Raw genomic sequence first — 23645 nt, 5'->3', positions numbered from 1 at the left:
ATAATTATTTTAAACTAATTATTCGATAAATTGGTACACCATGCAATATTCAGATAATACTTACTTCATTTGAACGAAAATAAAGAATAGTTACTGTGAACATTGCTAAAAATTTTAAAGTGAAATAATTCTGATAAATTATAAAGAAAATTATTAAATGAATCAATACTTCAAAATTTTAAAAACAAAAATTAATTCAATTCAGTTCAATTATTATTACTGAATCTTTTAATTTCATAAATGAGATTTTGGTCTAAGGAAAGTGGACAATTTTAAATTGGAAAATCTTTGAAATGGAGCTTTCTTTCTCTATAATGTAGTTTATTTTCCCTATTAATTTGCGAAGCTGAATTTTATCATTGAAAGGTCCAGTTTCATTAAAAAAAAAAAGAGGAGAAAAAACCAATGTTCAAAGCTGCCCCAATTACCCTTAATGTACTTAATTTTCATAAGTATAGAAAATTCTTATATCAATGTAATCCTACAGCTCAAAGTAGCTGTAGTTTGAAAGGAATCAAAGCTTTACAGGGACCTAGCCAATCAGGCTATGCGATGAGATTAAAAAGGACATTTTACTTTTTCACGATCTCCCGATGATTTGCAAGATCCCTACCAACTCTGCCGAAGAATATATTCCTCGATCTCAAAGACAATCTTTTCAAGTCATTTTATAAAAGTTTATTTTATAGAAGTCATTAAAAATACTAAATTGGCAAACATGAGGTAAGTTTGTATCTTTTTTAAACACTTTAAAAATAAATTGGTCAAAATTTACATACAGCAAAGATAATATTTTAATGAGATGAATTAATGTATTCATATTTCTTGCTCGCGTTCGTTAAAGTTTTGCAAGTTTTAGATAGTTTATAATGCACCAGTTTCTTTAATTTTGCAAGATATTGAAAAGTGTCCGATTGTCATATTTCGCTCCAAGTTTCCTTAGTAAATATTTTATTACTTTTTGAAAAAGTTTATTTAGAAAAATTGTCAAAAGTGTATCAATTTTCCCAAAGAATTTTTATAATGAATTTTATATGATTAGTATATGTGTTTCATGGTTTTATTTTTTTTTTAACATAATTTTTAGATTAATTACTATGTTTTCATTACAAGGTGTGTATAAGTATGATCAGCGAGTGAACCGTGAGTGACAGATCGGCATCAATCGGTTTCTTTGATCGTTTTATCGGCACCCATAATAATCAGGCAGACTTGTCTCCTGATTCATAACGTAATATGTGGAACTTAGAGCAAATATGGTACATATCCTATAGCTAAAGCATAGTATATGTGCCATTTTCGCTTTGACTTCCAAAATCAAACAAATCCTTTACAAATCTTATATTTCTTTAACTTTTGTATTTTTGCCAATTTTTTGATATAATTCTGCAGTAGAAAACTTCAAATTATTATAATCTCAGAATAAAGGTTGTTTTGTCCGCTAGAGGTCTCTATTTTATCCAGAATACGTCAATATAGTGAAATTCAGCTCGGCCAAAAAAATGGAAAACTGTCATTTATGGTTTCTAAATATGGTTTTATTTAAACTTTTTTTCATTTATAGACCACATTCTTTAATTTAAATGAAAGTGGTCCTATCGTGTTGTTCAAACCAAATTTCACTATTGATTTATTCTGTGAAAAATAGAGACCTCTAGCGGCCAAAACAATACTTATCTGACGTAAGGTAATTATTTGCACATTTCTATATCAAAATTATTTCAACGAATTGGAATAACCAAAAATGCTAAAGGAAAAATTGTGGAGATGATTCTATTATTTTGGCCACTACTGTATATCAATGTAGTATTAAAGTATTAGCGTATTCCAGTGTAATTAATGTTTTGTACCCTATCAAGAAAATGACAAACCCCTAACATTATGAAAAACATTTTCCCGGGAATTTCCCATGGAATCTCGTGTGTTTGTGTATGAGCTTACACTAAAGCTGCTCTTGGCCTTGCTAATGTGGAAACGAGACACTGAATTTGAATAAAAATCTGTCGTGGATCGAATGAGGTTGATACAGTTTGAGAAATAAACATTTTGTAAAAGTTTACTTGAAGTTTCGTTATTGCTGTTAAATCGCGCGCAAAGAAGGCACTTTAGTGGCCAAAGTTCGAGTTGAACGGACAGCAATCAATGCATATGAAATTTAGATCATTCTATATCACTTTGATATGAAGGTATCTTATCAGTTTTGCGCATTGACGAGAGCACAAGTTTTTATCTATCGGCTTTTTGTTGTAATTTTATTCGTAATTTCCCATGAGGTGAGTAAAAATCGCATCGTTGCCTCGGGCTTCAGTTGAAAGGCATCCGCTTGATAAATCAGTGGGCAATTCGCCGTGTGAAGCTCACAATTACATAATGAATAAATTGATATTGTTGTGCATATCACTCGTCATTTCTACGGCTTATTGTGACTTGTGCAGTCTTTGTGAGTGCGACGAAAGGGGCGATATTCTACACATTTTCTGTCGAACAACGAAAAGCAATCGTACAATTGAACTGGATAACATTGCATGGCCAGCAGCGAAGAAAATTGAAGCACATTTCAACCATCTCGGACTCAGATTTTTGCCCAAGTAATTGAGTTTATGTCCAGTTCTTACAAACCTTCAAAACTGGGCGTAGGGGATAGTAGGGCAGTTTCATAAAGGGGCGTTTTTATAGTCTTCACTTTTTAATCATTCTTTAGAAAAAAATTAAAGATTATTCTGGAAGTGCGGTTTATGTGAGGGAAATTTTCGCGTAGGATAATTTCTAATGTCTAATAAAATAAATATTTTTATAAAAAATAACTTTGACGTTCAATGAGATAGATCAGTGAGCTTTTATATATGAAAGAATTATTTAAAAAATACATTATAGAGCTTATAACTATTTATTAATTTAACAATTTAGGATTTTATGAATAACTTCGCATTTTCTAAAGGAAAATCTAATAAAACATTCTTAAAAAATTTATTCTAGGGTGTTTCAAAAAGAAAAAAGTGGCACTATTGTCAGGGTGCTCTACATAAGACAAGAAAGTTTTTCGTCGAAAACTATTTAATCAAACGCTGTTTAGATGTAGCTGAACGACCGTTTACGTAGAACAACTTTCTGATTTTACACTACAGAGAGGACCGTTAAGTTACCTCTAAACAGCGTCCGATCATATGGTCGTCGAAGAAAAACATTCTTGTCTCATTATGTAGGGCCCCCTGAGAATAGTACCAATTTTTTTTCTTGTTGAAAAACCCTAATTACCTTTAGACTTCTGCTGAATCCTTTTTCCTTATCTAAATTGTAATTTTGATTTTCGATCCATTTACTTAAAATTGATTCTTCAGAAATTATTAAAAATGCTAAAGATAGTACTGACGGGCATGGGTCAATTTATGAAGCTTTTTATTCGCATTATAAGATTATAACTTATAACATGGAACTTGTAAATAATAAAAGAAACATCCAATTGATTTTTATAGGGCATCTATTCTTCTCCAAATTGTCCCAGAATATTTTTCTCCTTCGGAACGAGAAATGTACTTTTTGAGTTAAATTCTAAAGGTTGCTTTTAGCGAGAAAAGTCTCCTCAATGGTTTATAAAAGGTAGAAAAACTGAACGGACAAGAAATAAATTGAATAATGGTAGTAATCCAATGAAAAATTAATATGTTTCTTTTATCACTTTACTGTTCTCTTCTCAGGTGCTTCTAGATAATCGAATTTTCTTTGTTTTGGTTGCTGTCACGACCGTCGCGAATGTTTGATGGTTTAAGAAGACGACAAGGACTTCGGAAAATAGTCGAGACAGCAACCAATACAAAGAGAAGTCGATAATGTAGAAACATTTGAGAACTTGCAAAATGAACATATTTTTTTAGCACCATACTGCTTTCAAGTGCTTCTACATCCCAGCGAGCACCAAATGCTAAGCTTTTTCAAATCAGCTGAAAACATATATTTTTTCAGCTGAGCTCTGCTGACCTCGAAGTTACACTAGCGATCGCAGTGGCAATTAGTCAAAGTTATTCTTTTCCCCCAATCGAGTGAGATACTTTAATGCACTTGGTTTTTGTCTTTGCTGAGTTGAGTAGAAGCTAAGGTTAACCTTTTCCATTATTACAATTTTATGATTCTTACAATAACCACATTTGACATTAAAAAAATAAAGCAAAAAATTTTAAAAAATCATATTTATAATATATTTTGAATAATATGTATTCTTAAACCTTTTCCAACCAATAAATTTATTTTTTTTGGCTAATTTTATCAAAAAATATTGTGAATTCATTTATAAAAAAAATATACTACACCTAAATTAAAATTGCATTGCCAAGAATTCTTGTCCGCTGTGATTTTAGAAAATTAACCCAAGAAATTCTTGGGAATTCTCAAGATATTTTGATATTTAATGAATTCTAAATTCGAGAAATATTGAAAAAACTTCGGAACCTCGTGGAAATACCAAGAAGATCAAGAACATATAGAATTTAGAGCCTCTATAATTTTTATTTAATGGTATACACAGTCTACTCAAAATTATTTGAAATGATTTCCAACAAATTAGCATATTTTCCTGACTTTAAAGGTATTTAAAAACTCTCTTCTAAAAAATATAAATGCATATCATTTTAATTTAAAAAATGAATCATCAAATTGAATAAATTTTTCATTTAAAAATGAATACGTACAGTATTAAAAAAAACGATAATTGTTGGTTTGTTATTTTACCACGATAATAAAAGTAGTTTTTTGCGTAAAAATGCGCTTTAGAAAATTTATGATCGAAAATTTATAAATAGAAAAGTGCAGCATATACATTATGCATATGCATCGTGCACGGATCATACATTTATTTCACTTGTAAAATATAAAACATTTTATAACATAAAAAAATATATATTTTCCGCATTTGCCGCAACAAACAAAAACGCTTTTATGTAAATTTTTCAACTCAAATTGTGATAAAACAAGTATATTTTATTTTGTAGTATCCATAGAAATTTTTTTTGTAGTATTTTTAAAAGGCATTATTGAACTCATTAACTCTTTCCGGACCGCAGCATTATGCTGTAAGCCAATTTCACTTTTTTTTTTAAATCAAAAATATCTTTGCTCAGAAATTAATTGAGGTCCTACAAAAAAATATTTTACATTTAGACATCCTTATAGTTTGTAATCATTCACAAGAATAGGATTTTTATCAGTTCTGAATAATTAAAAAAAACATTGTTTTCCACAAAGTATTCATATGCTGCTTTGTGTACTCAGAGTCCCAAAAGAGGCGAAAGAGTTAAGTGGGGGAGTCACAACTTTTAAATGGATTTTTTTAAATGCATCTGCAACTTTATTTACCATAAAAAAGTTAAAAAAGTAGAAAAATCCTGTTTCAAGATCAATTACAATAGTTGTTACCGACTGTGAGCATAATACATCAATGGCTGTTCCAGGAAAGATGCCAATATTTAATTGCGAAAATTGAGGAAAATATGCTTTTTGCAAAAGAAAAAACATATTTTTCATAAATAATGAATAATTTTATAACCCCCGACTGAATATTTGCTCAGAAAAAAATATTTTTATTTCTCGGGAAAATATAATGACGCAATTCACTAAAAAATGCAACATTTTTGGTCGGGAGTATGTTTAATACTCTTATTTGACCATTCTCTATAGGCAGCATACCGCAGCATAATTCCTATAATAATATAAGTAATAAAAATCGTGATTATAATACCCCCTAAGTTGATAAATAATTTCAGGGGAAATTCCAAGTCCATTTTGACATTTTGAGAGAAAAAGAAAAAAAATGAAAGAAAATTTGCTGCTAAATGCTTCCTGGCGCCATCTACCGGCAGTATTTAGTTCTGCCATCATCCACTGCGAGCGCTAAACAGTGCCATTTTTATGTATTTGCTTAGCACTTTTTGTTCGAGAGCTGCTGATTGGCCAGCAGACCGATTCAGCAAAAAAATGCTGAAAATCCTATTTTATTCTGCTAACTGTGCTCGCTGGGATAATCGACTTTTTTGTAATGGTTTCTGTCACAACTGATTAGTGGTTTTAGAACCTTTACAATAATACGACGAGAACTGGAAAAAATAGTCAAGACAGAAACCAAAACGAAAATAGCCGATAATGCAGAAACTTTTGAGAAGAGTAAAGTGTTAAAAAAATATGTTAATTTTTCAATAGAATGGCACCATAAATGTCTTTAGTTCATATTTCAGCCGCAGTTTTAACGCCGATTTGTCATTTTCGAGATTTTCCACAGCGGAAACCCTTCAGAATAACCTAAAACAAACAACAAGCAAAAGGTTGAAAATTTGTTGCTCATGAAGATTTCTTATGAAGATTAGGTATCGGAAGACATAAAACCTTTAAATTTTCAGCTTGTTATATTTGCCCCAGGGTTTCCCTAAATTTTTTCATTAAACCAAGATCCGAGTTCCTAGTAGATTTACGAACGACACGTTTTCTGAATGGAAGCCTAAGTTGAAAATTTATTTAGCACAATTCCCAGGTAATAAATAATTTATTTTAAATATAAGTAGGGGAAAGTGCCATGCTTCGTACGATCTTAAGATTCGTAATGACTAGATTTTCCCGGTGTTCCTCAATGAATGTAACTCCGCAATATATTTTAAAAATTGGGCACGTTCCTCTAGCTTTTAAAATATGGGTTCGATGAGTCACATTTATTGAGAAACATAGGAAAATTTAGTCATTACGCAGCTTGGGATCGTACGAAGCATGGGCATTTTCCTCCAAAATTGTCCTCAAGGGATACTTGAAACTACTCCATATTTAAAAGTAGTTACAGCTCTTGTTAAACTGTATCAAACAGGATATCAAATTCAAAATTGAATTTTATATCAATGAAACTGCCTCACCTTCCTCTATTCGTTGGAACAGTCAACATCGATTCATTGCATTTGCTATCAGAATTAAATACTTATCGCTACAGCAGTTGCTGATAAAAGCTGCGTGATATCATATTGTAACCATTCATTTCAGATTGACTGAAGACGCTAGTGTGATTGGATTAGATTTTGACGACAATGAAATTAGTATATTCACACCTGAGCCACTGCAGTTCTTCAAAAATCTCGAGAGATTCTCCTTGGCTAATAATCAAATAACCGAAATCCCTAAAGATTTTATCCGCAGTCCCACGAAACTGAAACATCTCAATCTTTCCAACAATGTCCTCGAGGATGTGGATGAGAAGATGTTCAAGTATCTCAAGGAACTCCAAAGTCTAGATCTCAGCCACAACAAATTCCGCAAAGTGTCCTCGGAGCTTCTGTCTGCACTAAATCGCGTGGAGAGGCTCAATCTTGAGGGCAATCTAATATTTGATATTGAAGATCTGGATGATGACACAGATGACAGTCACGAGGATGTGAGAGTGCCTGAAAGGCACTTGAACATCAAGGAGTTGAATCTGGCCAAGAATAATTTTGCAGTCATAACGGCAAAAACTTTTGCCGACTTTGATAAATTGTAAGTATAAAGTGTTGAAATGAGCTAATGTCTTTCTTGACTCCTTTATTCTTTTATGCCACTGACTGCACTATCTGCAGTGTCAACAAATGCATTCGGTTTATCTTCCATTTAATGACTCATCCTTGGTGTCCTAGAGTTACTTGCTGAGAATAAATCATTAGTAATGTACGCTATAGCAATAACTGTCGGAATACAAATATTCCAACTGTTTGATGAATATTAATTTTGACAAAAATAGTGTTAAGTGATTTTTGAAATATTTTTTTTTAAAGATTTTTCTTAACAGAAAAACATTTTCTTTTCAGGAAATAAACAGTTTGGTCAGTAAATAATTCAAAACGGTTCGTAACTTAAATTTTATTCAGTAAAAAATCCGGTTAGTACAAAAAAAGATCATAAATTCATTTTAAATTTAACCGAAAAGTCTAAGATTATTAATAAGTAGGGTAGAGTAAGTACTTTTCGCCACCTTAAGGTTTGACATCTTTATAATTCTTACACTTTTTGTCGAAATAAAATGAAATTTTGTGTACAAGTGCTTTGAAGCATTGTCTGTCTATTGAACCAGGAGACTTTCTGGGAACTTTTGAGTATCTGGTTGAAAAAGTACATTTCCTGCAACAATGCATGTTTCAGTACTTTTCGCCACCTTGTAAACACTTTTTCGCCACTGTGTAAGCACTTTCTCGCCACTTGTTTTCAATTGATTTTTAAGAAACAGCAGCTTTCGAAAACCCCCAAAAGTACACGGCACAGTACTTTTCTTATTTAACACCGATATAATACACTTATTAGAGTATTTCGAATGATTTTTTGCACATTTTTTATTTGCGACAATAATCAATTGAAAATTACGCCTGTTTCAACTAAATTCCGCGAGGAGCGCCACTTGTAAAATGCTTGGAAAAATGAGTGGCGAAAAGTACTTACACAGCGGAAAAAAGTAAGCCCTATTTCACCACATCCGTATTTCTTTATTTTTTGGAAAACATTATTAAAAAATGATATTAGAGCAAAGCTTAGTTAATAACGGATTGACTTTCAGTGAAAAAATATCGCATACAGTACTGAAAAAACATAAAAGGGACAGATAATCCTAACCGGCTTATGTAGGTGAGATTCTTAACGTGAGCTAACTCGGAGTGCATGCAAATTCGATTTAGAGCTGAAATTGTGAGTCGCCATTCAGTTATCTTGAATCAAATTCGTGAAATTATACAAATTTTGTATTTAAACCAAAATATCAAGGATTGGGATGAACTGGCACAAAAGTGATATATGGGTGAAGGTGAAATGTAGACCAGAATGTACACTAACGGCCAAAACATTAAATACACCCCTCGTAAGCTTAAATACACGTGATTTGGACCGGGAAAACGCTGTAATATCCAGTTCTATTGACTGAAATAGTTTCATATATAAACCTAAGAACAGTTTTAAACAACATTTGAGAAAATACATGAGCTACGAAATTTATAATTTGAGGATCAGTCAAAAATTAGCTTTTTGGAAAAAATGCAAAAGTAGCCCCACATTCTAAAACTGATCTAATCTTTTAATAATCATTTAATATAAGCTAAATACTATTAGTAAATATTGTTAAGAGTCAGAAAAATTGAAAATAATACCGAGGGAATATTTTTGGTACGGATTGTGGTCGGTTTCCGGTGTGATGTGTCCTGAAAGGGGTTTCTTTTTTGAATATTGAAATTTTCAGCCCAAATTCTACTTTTTCATATATTTTTTTATTATTTTTCCAATGACTATTTATTATTGTTGCAATTTCATTTCTTTTACTTCATTATTTTATTTAAAAAAACATGAATAAAATCATCAAATTCAGTTTTCCTCGAAGAATTTTCCTTTAGCTTTGATAAGCGCCTCACAAATTCAGGGCATCCTGTTGATCTATTTCTACAAAATGTCTGAAGGAACTTTGCCCACACATCCTGAAGTGTTTCCACCAAGATTGGAACTGATGTCGCGCCTAATCTCTAACCTTGTGGTCTAGAAAATCCAAGAGAATTGCAATGAATGAATTTTCTAGACCGAGAGAAGGCGCCGACATCAGTTCCAATCTTGGTGGAAACACTTCAGGATGTGTGGGCAAAGTTCCTTCAGACATTTTGTAGAAATAGATCAACAGGATGCCCCGAATTTGTGAGGCGCTTATCAAAGCTAAAGGAAAATTCTTCGAGGAAAACTGAATTTGATGATTTTATTCATGTTTTTTTAAATAAAATAATGAAGTAAAAGAAATGAAATTGCAACAATAATAAATAGTCATTGGAAAAATAATAAAAAAATATATGAAAAAGTAGAATTTGGGCTGAAAATTTCAATATTCAAAAAAGAAACCCCTTTCAGGACACATCACACCGGAAACCGACCACAATCCGTACCAAAAATATTCCCTCGGTATTATTTTCAATTTTTCTGACTCTTAACAATATTTACTAATAGTATTTAGCTTATATTAAATGATTATTAAAAGATTAGATCAGTTTTAGAATGTGGGGCTACTTTTGCATTTTTTCCAAAAAGCTAATTTTTGACTGATCCTCAAATTATAAATTTCGTAGCTCATGTATTTTCTCAAATGTTGTTTAAAACTGTTCTTAGGTTTATATATGAAACTATTTCAGTCAATAGAACTGGATATTACAGCGTTTTCCCGGTCCAAATCACGTGTATTTAAGCTTACGAGGGGTGTATTTAATGTTTTGGCCGTTAGTGTACTCTATAATTTTCCTATAGAACATGATCTCATCGATTACTCAGAAGCCAAGATAATCGAGGTTTTTTGTTTCTTAACTTGTTTTTTCATCCAGAGTGCCCCAAGTAGTCATTTGTTGAACTTCAACTATATCAAAGAATTGTTGTATTTTGTGAGACTCTTCATTTAAAACCCTATTTTAAGTGTCTTGGTGGAGTAGAGGCAGTCAAATTCGCATCTGAGTGATTTCAAAGCGTTATTATGGGAAAAATCAATTTTTTCACACTTAAACGGCAAAATCGGAGTGATAGCGTAGTCTGAGCGGAAAATGATGTATGGACGAAATGTAGAGACAAATGTCCTCTACAATTATGTTGAAGTAATCATCAAAATCGGTTCAGCGACAGTCGATATAATTGAGGTTATGTGATATTGAAATTGGTTTTTCGACTGTGGCGCCCCTGGTGTTGGTCCCACGAAGTTCAAATATTTTAGAAAGTTGTAGTATTTGGTGAGATCTTTCGTTTAAGCCCTCATTCATCAAAATCGGTCACATAGAACCGGAGATATGATTTTTTGAATTTTGTGAACTTTGACCCCTCATATCTCCGGTTCTGTTTTAACCACAGCGCACATACGCACCATTTTGGAAACGTCCTAGACTGGACTACAACATACTAAAATTTCATTAACTTGCACAATGCCGTTTTTGAGAAAAGTGACTTTGAATTTCGATGAATTTTGACGCTATCACAGCGCCACCTGTAGTGACTTTTTGAACTTCCATCTGAAAGTGCTCATCGAGACGAAACCAAAAAGGTAAAATTTAGGTCGCTATGTTAGTTAGAACCGGAGATAGAGGCCGGTCAATGTTCGAACTTTGACCCCTTATAGCTCGGGTCAGGGGTTTTAGATCGACTTAAGGTTTTTTTTGTTTGATAGGTATAATCAACGGCTACAACATACTAAAATTTCAGCCCGATGCACAATGGAATTTTTGAGTTATTTAACTTATAAGATTTAAAAATTTTCTTTTTATTAATAGCGCCCCTAGCGGTGGTTTTATGAACTTGCGATGTTAGAAGAGGCAGTGGCATTTCACGAGAGCTTTCCAAAAAGCCCTCACCTTTTAAATTCTGACAATTAGAACAGGAGTTATGGCCATTTTAAGAAATTTTTTTTGGACCCTTATAGCTTGGGTCAGGGGGGTTGGGGGACCTTAAGTTTGGTATTGATGGAAAGCTCTAAGGCCCAGCTATAACATACTAAAATTTGAGCCCGCTCGATGCCATAGGGGCGGAGCTATTGAGAAAACAAAAAAAGGGGGGTCTTCAAAATGACGGAAGGAGGGGTGGGGGGTGGGGGGTCTATGCACCAAGTTGCAATTTTCACCCGATATATAACCTTTGCCGAAAACCGCAAGTCGATATCTTTTTTAGTTTAGGAGCTATTAAGCTCCAAAGAGCGGCCGGCCGGGAACGTAAAATAGCCACATATATATTCGTGATCAGGAAGTGGCGAAACACATTTTGGCCAAGTTTGAGGTCGATCGGACGACATGAAATTTTGTTAGGATTATAGTAGGTGAGATTGTTAAGAATCTCACCTAATAATGCAAGACAATTTGTCTGAGCGTTGACAAGAATATTAAGAACTCCATATTTTTTTGGTGACTGTTCACCTTGTCGACAATTTCTTTAATTAACTTGCAAATAATCTAGTCGGTGGAGCATCTGATATGGTTTTCTGATTCATTTGGTTAGAGGTCACGAAATAACACTCATTTCGTAGTTCCACGAACTCATAATTTTTTTAAAATGTGATTTTAATTTAGGTGGCGAAAAAGGGCTTACTGGCGAAAAAGTACTGACTCTACCCTATTTTTGAACATTTACGATAACCGTTTTTAAGATTTATAACTCCTTGAGATGGATTCATGTGCTGAACATGAGAATTGATATTGATGAGTTTCGAACTGGGAAAAGTCATATAAATTTTATGATTTTCCAAATAATGAAATTCGGAATTGTATACTTTATAAATTATCCCATTAGATTTGAAAGAGTATTAAAACCTATCATTCATATATTCATATCATTATAGCTAAATTCATTAACTTTTTTATATCAACTCATGAGACACCAAGTCGAATAACATTTTTTGATACCTTTTAAAAAAGTATTCTAAGGCAAATATCTCACGTGATAATTCTCACATCTTTCTAGATACAACCCAATGAACTATAAAACTTGTAACTTCAGCACTATAAATAAACTTTTGTTTATAAAAGCAAAAACGTTATAAAAACGTCCAATCTGCGTAATACTTAAACTCTTGACATTGATGACATACCCTAAAACCGGTTGTGCTTTTAATTCTTTCGATTATAAATCGTTTTAAATGAAGTGAAATGAGAAAGTAATTATACTCACGAGTTTAAGAATTCTCTTAAAAAAAATTTCGTTTTGTATTTTTTTATGGCTCCAGCACACATTTAGATCGGTAAAATTTCACGAAATCAAAATATATATCCCTTTCTTTCTCAAACGTTTTGCATATGTATATCTTATTCTTCAAATTCGGTTGAGCTAAATTTATTTTTTTATGATATTTAAAAAAGAAGAGCCATAATGGAAGCCATTATAACCAATTAATATCGATTTATAGATTGCTTTACAATTTGCCCAAAAACAGATACGAATTGCCCAAGTAGAAAAATTTGACTATAGCGTACAAATTAAATCTTAAAAACGTTATTTTCACGTCATTAAAATGACATAGGGTAGTCTTAACACTAAACCTACCGACCGTTTTTGGTCGTTTTTCGGTGAAATGACAAACTGCGGCAGGGTAAGATACTCAACAAATTTGTCTTGGAAAAGAGCAAAAAATTAAAATTTAAACACTGAAAAATATATTTCATGCATATTTTAAGAAATTCATAAAGTTTGATAGTGACATTATACTGTTTAAATTTGTGGTAATTTTAACCCTTTAAGGACGATTGGAACACCGGTGTCCCATAAAGAAAATAATTTTTCCTGACTATCTAAAGTTATTTGCAACATAGTAAATTTTTGAGCTAAAAAATAACGAATTTTTAAATTCTCATAATGAAAATTAATTTTAAATATTTTTAATACTTCCAATTTTTTTTAAGGAAAACCGTTTTGGGAAAAGAAACTACAATACTCAAACATAATATTTTTCAATAGTTTGACAATTATCATTCATTAGTATTGTCAAAAAAATTACTTAAATTTTTAGGTTATCTTTGCCCCTATCGTTCATAGAGACAAAAAGTATACTAAATCAGTCTCTGTTGGCTTTTCTAATGCCAGATATAGGACCTTTTACTCGTTTTGTTCATTGGTTTCATTTTTATTGCTGATTTTCGATCCGCGAAAACTGTCTCGTCGTTAAAGGGTTAAACCGGTCAATTTGACCGGGTCTTTGTAGGTTTAGGGTTAAAGTCGAGCTACTCTCTTAGCGCAGTATTACGTTATTTTTACTACATATCATGACGTCCAGAATTTTCTTAGGTGGTTGCAACTTTCTTATATGGAACCAGGCCTCTTGCAGTAATCTCCTTCAGTCCTGGCGACTCTCCGCCATCTCATTCCAGCACCTCAGCAACCCCAGCTGTTTAGGAACACTATCCACTACTTCTTTGTAAAGAAAAACCGACGTGAAACTAGTTTTATCAATGAGGGTCCGGAAATCGTCAGAAGTGGAAAATCACTCAGGGAAAATGCATCACCTTTTTCCAGAGCTTTCGGCTCAGTCTCCAAGCCTTCATCAGTGGTCAAGTCTTTAAGTTCTTCACTGATTTTCGTTCAAATTGGTCAGACTTATTTGAACCGGGTACATTTAGAATAACGAATTTTATATTTCGCTACTTTTTTTGCTACTTGAGAACACAATCAAATTTCTGATAAGAAAGCATATAAAAGCATATTAAATTAAATTAATTATCGATGAATTATCGGTTGAAAACGAATCAGGCTAGTTCGGATTTCCAAGAATCTCTAAATGACTAAATGAATAAATAATTGCCCTATTTGGATGAGAATGCATGGTAAAGTTCTGATTAAACTTCAATTTTCAAAACCATTAGTCAGTTAATTTATGAGCGAAATATCTTCCTACATAAGGATTGAAAACGACAATCCTGCGATAAGGTTTCAAGATGGATTAATTTGTGAGGGATTCTTAGAAAACTCTTAAACCAATATCTCCGTTAAGGCCTCTACACATTAGGGGAAATTTTTGTCAAAGATTGCATGTTTGACAGAATTTTGACGTTTCTACCTACAAAAGTGCAGAATATTTCCTTCAAAAAAGTAATTTTTCACGAAAATTGCTCCCGATTCCCGATGTGTAAAGGCCTTTACGGAGGTTTAGTAAACGGAAGGCAAGAGTACTCACAAAGTGCTTTTTTATTTTTCTCTTACCTCTTATTTTCCAAACTGACCATAGGGCTTCAAGAATACTAAGAAAACTGAATTATATGTTAATAAAGATTTTATGTAGAAAAGGTTTGAAAAAACTCCTCAAACTGATTTATATAATTGTTTTTGCCATTCTTATTTACGTTTTTAAATATAAACCTTTACCGTACTTCTTCCTCAAGTTTTTTACTCTTTGCCTAAAATTTAAATTTTGCTGAAGTTTAAAGTTTATTGACTTGATCCTTTCCTAAAAAAAAACTAAGAAACGTTTTATAAAATTATTAAATTCATTAGCAAAATACACTGGGATAACTGCAAGAATATGAATGGAATATCTTATCGCGATAAACGACCAACAGATGCGCTTGCGATGACACTTTAATTGTGTACCATGTTCCATTTAAAATGTGTTCTAATATTCTGAGAAATCTCTACCCACGACAGAGAATTCCCATTGCAGTTGGATTCTGTGCCACAGTGTTCTAGTGAAATTTCTCTCTCGGTGATTCATAATTTCACGGAAAATTTCCACACAAAACTCTCGCATCGCCATGACCCAATTTTTTTTCAGCACGTCCAAACTCTCCAAACTTTCCAGGAATTGAGAATGCTTTCCGTGAATATCCCACACAAGAGGGGAAAGTATTATAAATTAACTAGGATTTCCCATGGAAGAGATACACCACGTGCTTCACCATTCTTCCTATAAATTCTGTATAGTTGTAATAATTCATGAAAATTATTAATAGCATCGCTGAGTGTAAAATTCGGGGTTGATTAATAATTGAGGGAAATTGGGCAAGATGTTTCAATTTTTTAAGCTGCTTTTCTTTCATAATCACAGCTTTTGTGATACAGTGATTCACTCAATTATCTCAGATTGATCTTATATTAACTGGAGAACAGTTTTGAACATCTCTGAACTATACGTTTTGGAAACGGATGATATGGCGTTCAGAACTAAGGTTTGCCCAGGTTTAATCATATGGCTTAACTTTATTTCATTAGTTATCAGACAAGATTTATCTAAACCGAAAGTTGGCTAGTGGGCAATGGTATACCTTTGAATTGGGACAGCTGTTAAATTGGGCTATTTTCTCCTAATTTTAAAAGAAATTCAGGTTTATTCGTGATTAAATTTAACTCAGCAAACCAATTGCGAAGTTAAATTGCATCATGGTACGTCTTAATTCAATAGTTAAATAAAAAAAATTAAAAATGATGCTTTACTAAAACTTCGTACACTGAGAGAAATCCGAAAAAGTTAAAATAACATTCCGGAAATGTTTATTTTACCCTGCAGGCCCTGCAGTATTGATCCGAAATCGGTGTAAATATTATTAGGGGTTAAAGTTACCCTTTTTCATGTTAATTTTACACTTAAAAGGATGTAAAATTAATATTAAAAAACGTTGGTATATTTTTATACATAAAAAGTGTTAAAATTATGAGGAAAAAAAGTTAATCGCACCTCCATTTTTTCTCAGTGTATACGCTACATAAATTTTTAAGCTTTAGGGTAAAATGGTGTAATTTGGAACAATTTTCAATTTGGGATATTTGAGATTTTCTCACTGTTTTAGAGATTCAAAAGGATGAAGAGCTGTTTCTGTTTTTCTTAATCGTCTATTTCTTTTATTTCGCTGTCATTTTTTTCTCTTTGCTCATCTGAAACAGTTAACAGCTTAACGTAGGGTAAAATGAGGTAATTTGGAACCACTTATAATTTGGGACATTTGAGACTCTCATTTTTTCAGACGAGCAAAGGGAAACAAAGACCGCGAAATAGAAGAAAAAGGCGAATAAGAAGAACAGAAACAGCTTTTCTAATCCTTTAAACCCTTTATGGACAATTGAAACACCGGTGTCCCATAAAGAAAATAATTTTTTCTGACTACCTAAAGTTATTGTTTTCTTATATCTGTACATAATTGTAAAGTAGAAGGTTGAAGGAATCTAGAATATTTTTTGCAAGTCTCTAGCTATTTGCTATGTAGTAAATATTTAAGCTAAAAAATTGCGAATTTTTAATTTCTCAAAATCATAATTGATTTTATTTATTTTTATACTTACAATTTTTTTTTAAAGCAAAACCCTTTTGACAATAAAAACTACAATACTCATACGTAATATTTTTCATTAAAGTGAAAAATATTATTCATTGGTATTGGCAGAAAAATTACTTAAATTTTTGGGCTATTTTTGTCCCTATCGTTCATAGAAGCACAGAATCAAAAAATAAGGCATTAAGAGGTATCGCAGCTGAATGTCTTATATGGCAAAAATGTAGTCCTAAGTGAAATCTATTATATGCTGAGGAGAGTACATTAGTATTTAGTTTAGTTTAGTTTATATGATTTTTTAAAAGTTGCTTTCTTAGGTCATTTTTTAGAGATTTTAGTTTGATTTTGTTTTTCCGCCCCCAAGGATTTTTTGAAAAAAATATCACATAATTTTCAAGTTGAAGCACAACTACTTACCTTTCCAACGGATGCCCATTCATTAAGTTCTGTTCACTAGAACCGGAGGAATAATTGATAATATGAGACAAAACAGAAAAAAGAAAAAAAAATAATTAAAGAAAATTGTGACGTATAGAAGAAAAACCAAGAACAGATTTTTGATCAGGGGACTCGACTCTACCAAACGTACCATGTGAGATTCGTGTGCCAAAAAAAAGTTGTCAATTTGTTGCATAGTGTTATAATTCTCAGTTTAATTTTTATTGTTTATTTTCAGTCCGTAAAAAGTGTCTCGTCGTTAAGAAGTTAAGATGTAAGTCTGTTTAGGCGTTTAGGGTATTATTTGCTAGGGCTAGGTGAAAACCTAAACTTCATAGTCAAAAAGCAGATTTTATTTTATTAGTTCTTTTATCGATTGATGAACTAGTAACTAAAAAAATCAGAAACTGGTTCTGAAGAATTTTCTAAGATACAGAGACTAAAGCAAAGGAGCACCGAATTGATTTACAAACATTTGGACAAACATTTATAATTTTGAAGCACATTCTTTCAACTTCCATTTTTACGACTTTGTCGAATTTAAACCGATATAAATGAATAAAGGCTTATCGTCTTGAAAATTAAAAGCTCTTCTCGCTAAAATTGAATGGTCTTTAAAAATATATGTATTTTTTTATTGTGTGTTTAGAAGTTTAGATTAACATTTTATGCATTTCAAAAAAATCCGTTAAAAAGGATTCGGTTTTACTTTTTTCCGATTTTTCTTGGTTTAGGTTTAACTGTGAAATATATTTATGAAAATTCAATATTTTTTAAATTGCTTTTTTCCCACAAGAATTACAAGCTACAGATTTTACAACAAAAAAAATCTTAGAAACAAAGATCATTTTAAAAGATAACTATAAGAGAATCATAATTCTCATAAACTAAAAAGAGCAATAATCTGTAGATTTTCTCTCTTTAAATTTGTTTTAGGGAAATGCTGGACATTTCGCAAAATAAGATCATAAATGTGAATCAGAAAGCATTTAAATACATGAAGCACCTGAAGAGTCTGGATTTGTCTGATAATGCTATAGAAGACCTTCACCTGCATCTACCAGATTCCGTGGAGAATTTCTATGCAAAAGGCAATCGAATTAAGTTGTGGCCTCTCACCAAAATCCCGGAAGCAATCAAGGAGATTCACATTGAGAACAATCGTCTCACAGAACTCTTCACGTTGACTGATACATCGTCCAATTTGACCTTTTTCAATGTATCCGACAACCTAATTGAATTCATGCCTCACCATGTGACTCTTCCAGAATTAACTGTCCTGGATTTGAGTTACAATCAACTGACTTCTGTGCCTCAGGGAATGTCAACCAGAGCCCCATCTCTGCAAACCCTCATTCTCGACCACAATCCTATCGAGACTATTCTCTTTGTCGACCAAATAACCGTGGGCAATCTATCCCTCAGCAACATGCCCCTCATCCGTTCGGTGGATGCCAAAGCTTTCTCCGCTGTGAGCGGGAGACATTCGCAGGAAAACCACACTTGTGTCTCTATCTCCATCTCACGGTGCCCCCTTCTGCAGGAGATCCATGAGCAAGCCTTTGAGGGTGTTAATCTATGCAAGGTAAGACCGATTTGTGACCTCATGTCTGCGTCATTAAAGTCTTAGCAAAATTATCAGACACATTCCGGGCGATAAGCGACCCGTTTTTCTGCCTTATTATGCCCCAGACGCTCTGATAACACCATGATAAGAACTGTTTTCCTCAGAAATTCATAACAAAAGCTATTTATTAATACGACTGAGTCAAATAGGTTTTTTTATTAATAATATAACTGTTGACAGGAAAGGACAAAAAAAAGTATTTGACAGGTAAATTACTGTCAAAATTTTAAACAACTATGGCAGTTATTTAACGGTGATTTTGTACACATTTATTCCACTTATCATCCACTTTATTAATTTAAAGATAGATTTAACGGATTTAACCCTTTCAATTTGATTTAGGTTTTTCTCATTCATGAACTAGAACTTTTTAAATATTTTATTCTAATTTAGTAATGAAATTGTAGTATAGAAAATATATAAATATAATAATTTAGTACTGTATTTATCGTTAAAAACAATTACAGTGCCCGCTCTCTAATCCAGATCGCCGTAATCCGGACGAGTTATAGACGGTTACATTTAAAATAATTTTGTGGTCATGTATGCATGTGTCTTTACCAATGAAAATGAATTATTATTATTATGAATTATAATAGCATATAATAGCTCTAATTATGTCTTTTTAAGCTTCTTTTAAAACTTTTATTCTAATTCAACAAAAAAAACTTGTATTGTATTTGCGAGACGTTGAACAAATTCAAAAAATCCAACGGATTACGAAGCGGACATCTGTCATTTTGTCTCCCAATCATCCGGATTACAAAGCGGGCACTGTATGTTTCCATTTGGAGTAGCGAAAAATTTCCATTTAGAGCAGGTTTTAAATTAGCCTAGTTTACACTACTTGGTGAAATGTCAAATAATTTTATTAATAAAAATACTTAAATAGGTATATACTTTAATTTCTTCTAATTTCCTCAATTTAAAACTTTTAAATATCATGATTTTGTTTTTTTTTAAAAATTAATTAAATTACTTTTCGCTTAGGAAACAATTTAGGCCACGCCTTCTTCAGAAACCGTAGTTCACGTTCGCATATTTTGCCATTCAATGAATCTAAAAAGTTTCAGATTCTTAGGTCCAAGGTTAGTTAATAAAATCGTATACTGGACTCCCTTTATTTGCAAAAAAAAGCTTATGGTAGTTTTTTTTGCGGCGTTAAACTTTTGAAAATCTAACGATTCTTGATATATCCATGCAATCAATGAATCAGACAGAGTTTACTGTTACATAGATTATTGCCAAATATAAGAGAATTATATGCCCTTAAATTTTGAAAGTAAAACTCAACATAACCTAAAATTTTTCAAACTGATTTATTAAACATCAAGGGAATATAACCTTAGATTTTACTTGACGGAATCTTCTAATCCGTGTTTTAAAGAAATTTTCAATAGGTTTCATTTTATAATTTAACTAAAACATTATAAAATTATAATCTGAAATCAGTAATTTAAAAAAAAATTAAAAATATTTCAAGATTCACATCTTTCTTTGTCAAATGATTGAATTTAATAAAATAATTGCATAGAGTTTACAAAACTTTGAAATTTTTATAAATTGAAATTTTACCAACTTTTTGGAGGTTATGCTTTTATAACCTCAAATTTGCTGATCTGATAATTAACTTTGAAACTTAATAAGCAAATGAGATACATGGTAAAACATTTTTCAAGTATTAAAAGGAGAGCTATGGATTATTTAGAATAATCTTTCGACTATAGATATTTTAAATATCATTTATATGCAGAATTTGGAACAAAATATACAGATTTTGAAAACAGCTACAGCTTTTGAACTTCAGCTTTCATTGATTTCAGAATTTGCTTTATTTCTCTATTAATAATGAAATTAAAAATTTAAAATAAATTTAAAATAAATTTCAAGTCTTACGGCGTTATCACACTTAATTGTCGCTTGTGAGCGTCCAAATATGTTATTTGTGTCTTTGAGTCACTTAATATTTGGGGTTTTTCAATTTATTGATAAAGAAGTGGACTTGGCCTGCAAAAATAAGTTTAAATTTACTTAAAGCATAAATATTTTTCACATTAAAAAATTAAAGAGAAAATTGCATTAATTTTTCGCATTGATGCTATAAATCAATTTATATCAAATTTTGCGGGCCAAGTCTACCTTTTTATCAACAATAGATCAAGTTTTGAATATAAAATGATCCAAACACACAAATTACACATTTGGACTCTCACCAGCGACCAATTAATGTGAATCATATTAAAATTTTAATGTGCAAGTGTGATAACACCGTTATAGACTTGGAGGTTAGAATCAACAGGTTAACCTTAAAAAATGGTACTTTTTAATTTTTTAATGCTTTTTCCAGAAGAACTATCACGATTTTTTAAACCTCGATTTTTTAAACTCTCTTTTCAGCTTGATTTGAGTGGGAACAATTTAACAAAAATCCCGGAGAACCTCACAAATTGGTCGAATCTTGAAGATGGAATAGACTTTCAGGACAATCCCTTGGATTGTTCGTGCAGTGCCCAGTGGATGCTGGACACAGTGCTAAACATTCTCTACCAAAGACCAGAACACCAGCACTACCTTTCAGATCTCAGATGTGCTTCTCCGGAAGAATTTGCCGGACAGAGAATCGTAAGGTACTACAGAAGGCGCCTGGCTTTTTGCAATCCCACCGCTCGGATGGTCATCAAACCTATCGAGGAATCCGAAACTGCGGAAGCTGGCTTTCATTTGCACCTGAACAAGGGCCCAGGAGTTGGAATTATTATTGGAGTGTCTTGTTTTGTTGTCCTAGCCTTGATGGCCGGAGGACTTTATATGGTCCGCGTTGAGAAGCAACGTTTGAGGAGAAACAGACAAAAGAGATTGTTCAGGGAAATTCAGTAATATTTTGTAAATATTTTTTAGGAAATTTTAGAATTGTATATAGCTTTACTACTAAAAGCATTGATATATAGAACTTCAAGATACAACAGGACATTCTGCCCTCCTCGTCGTCCTACAACAATAGACAAAAGAAAAATTCATTACAATTTTCCTGGAGATGTACGGAAACACTTAGATATCGAGTATGGCAGATGAGAGGGACATCCATCCTCGAAACATTATTGTGGTGAATAAAATTGTGAAAATCAAGAGAGGTTCAGCGTTTGCGTCCATCTCCTGTTACCCTGTTACATTCCATCGGATCGAAAGTCTTCCATAATTTTCCTAATATAACCTAACCTCATTCAAAACATTTTTTTTTAAATTTATTTTTGCAGAAGTTAGCAAATAGATCATAAATTTGTATATTGAATAAAAGCGTTTTAAATTTCAGAAGTAATGTTAATCCTTAAGCAAATTCCACTTTAACAAATATTTATCTGAGTTTTAATAATAAATTGCCACTAACCTCAAATTTCATAGCAAAATGAAATATGTTTCACTGACAAAGAGACCAAAGACATTATTAAAATTAACACAGTAATGAAGGAATACAAGATTTCTCGCAAATTTCCTATTCTTATTTAATTCAAAAGGAGGTTATGTGTATTTTATTCTTATTATTTTATAGTATAACCTCAATAACAGTGCCACATGAATTTCTAAAGTTATTCATTGGTCATAATTTTTGTTAAAAGCAATTTGATATAAAAACAAATCGATTTTGTCTTTCGTTTTCGAAGCATTAAAGTCATAAATTAAAGTATAAGTTTACAATACTTCAAAGAGTCTTTAAAATTAGTTTTTAGGTTAAAATCTGTCAAATATTTCGCATATGGAAAGCTAATTTTTTCGACATTCCAATAATTTGATTTTATTCAGATTTGATAAGAATTATATGTTTTCTATATTTGGCATGTCACTAATTATTTTGTAAATAAAATATCTTGGAATTTGAGGTTAAACGTAACCCTATCTATCAACAGATGATTTTGAACTTTCAAGTCCTATTTGCTAATATTATTTTTCTAATTTTTAGGGAATCTATGATGTATTCCAATTTTAAGATGAAGCGATATATAATTTGTTTCGGAACTGAACAGATAAAAGCATTTTGAACGGTAGGGATCTATGATAATTTTTTTAGGTTAGGCTTTGATACATTAAAATTAAAACTTTTTAAAGAACGCTTTGTCAGCTAAATATTTAAACAAATTAAGAACAGATTAAGAAATTCCACCACTTAAAAATCGGAATCAATCCATTTAAAATTCGAGTAATTCGGAAGCATGTCCATTTTGGAATTTTTGATATTTCTTCACTGTCAGATGCTTAAAAAGAAAAAGAAAACCACGAAGTACACGACTTTACATTTTAGAGTACTTCTTCGTCGTTTCTTCCTTTTTCCATCTAAATAAAACTGTAAGGAATTCTCGAAGTTCCAAATTAAACATCTTACCAAATTATCCCATTTTACCCTTTAAAAGTTTAAGGTTGTGTTGAACATAACCCTAAAAAATCAATATATTTCAGTGCTTGATTGACAAAATAAGAATCGATTTAAAATTCATTTAAATTTTAAATCAATCAAATCCTAACCTGAAAAATATGACATATCTATTCCATTTTAAGTGTTTTTGAAAAGTATCTAAAATTTGAAATAAAAATTTCGTCTTTGAAATTGGAATGTTTTAATAGATTCTGATTAGTTTATTATTTATTCCATAGAATGATATCCAAGATATCTAAGTTAATGCATAAATTTTTCTAACTAAGATGGGGTTCTATATTAATGCGTTTTTTCATATCCACCCAATAAATTTTAAGTGAATGTAGGTTTTGAAGAAAATAAAATATAATTGCGGATTTAAAATTTTCACAAATTTCAAATAAAAATGAATTTTTTTCTGAATTATTCAATTTTTATTGAGCTT

At 31.7% G+C, this 23645-nt stretch overlaps 1 protein-coding gene across 2 annotated transcripts; it reads left to right on the top strand.

Moving 5' to 3' along the window:
* The first annotated feature begins 1944 nt into the window (after positions 1-1944).
* Positions 1945-22104, top strand: LOC129808093 (protein artichoke-like). 2 transcript variants are annotated; one of them, XM_055857795.1, is made up of 4 exons: positions 1945-2588; positions 7009-7497; positions 18105-18753; positions 21193-22104. In XM_055857795.1, the coding sequence occupies exons 1-4, from the start codon at positions 2371-2373 to the stop codon at positions 21670-21672; spliced, it is 1836 nt and encodes a 611-aa protein (XP_055713770.1). In that variant the 5' UTR covers positions 1945-2370; the 3' UTR covers positions 21673-22104. The 2 variants fall into 2 exon arrangements, with proteins under 2 accessions (XP_055713770.1, XP_055713771.1); XM_055857796.1 differs by having other exon boundaries at positions 1978-2273.
* Positions 22105-23645: the final 1541 nt, after the last annotated feature.

Source organism: Phlebotomus papatasi, chromosome 3, assembly GCF_024763615.1.
Source record: "Phlebotomus papatasi isolate M1 chromosome 3, Ppap_2.1, whole genome shotgun sequence".
In the NCBI taxonomy this organism is placed as follows: domain Eukaryota; kingdom Metazoa; phylum Arthropoda; class Insecta; order Diptera; family Psychodidae; genus Phlebotomus; species Phlebotomus papatasi.
The sequence above is the reverse complement of the archived record's forward strand: the minus strand, read 5'-3'. Positions and strand labels throughout refer to the sequence as shown.

What these genes read in the sequence shown, in the direction of transcription:
- LOC129808093 (XM_055857795.1), top strand. Translation starts at nt 2,371, where the DNA reads ATGAATAAATTGATATTGTTGTGCATATCACTCGTCATTTCTACGGCT. An exon ending in GGACTCAGATTTTTGCCCAA is followed by an intron (nt 2,589 to 7,008) that starts GTAATTGAGTTT and finishes CATTCATTTCAG; the next exon opens with ATTGACTGAAGACGCTAGTG. An exon ending in AGGGTGTTAATCTATGCAAG is followed by an intron (nt 18,754 to 21,192) that starts GTAAGACCGATT and finishes CTCTCTTTTCAG; the next exon opens with CTTGATTTGAGTGGGAACAA.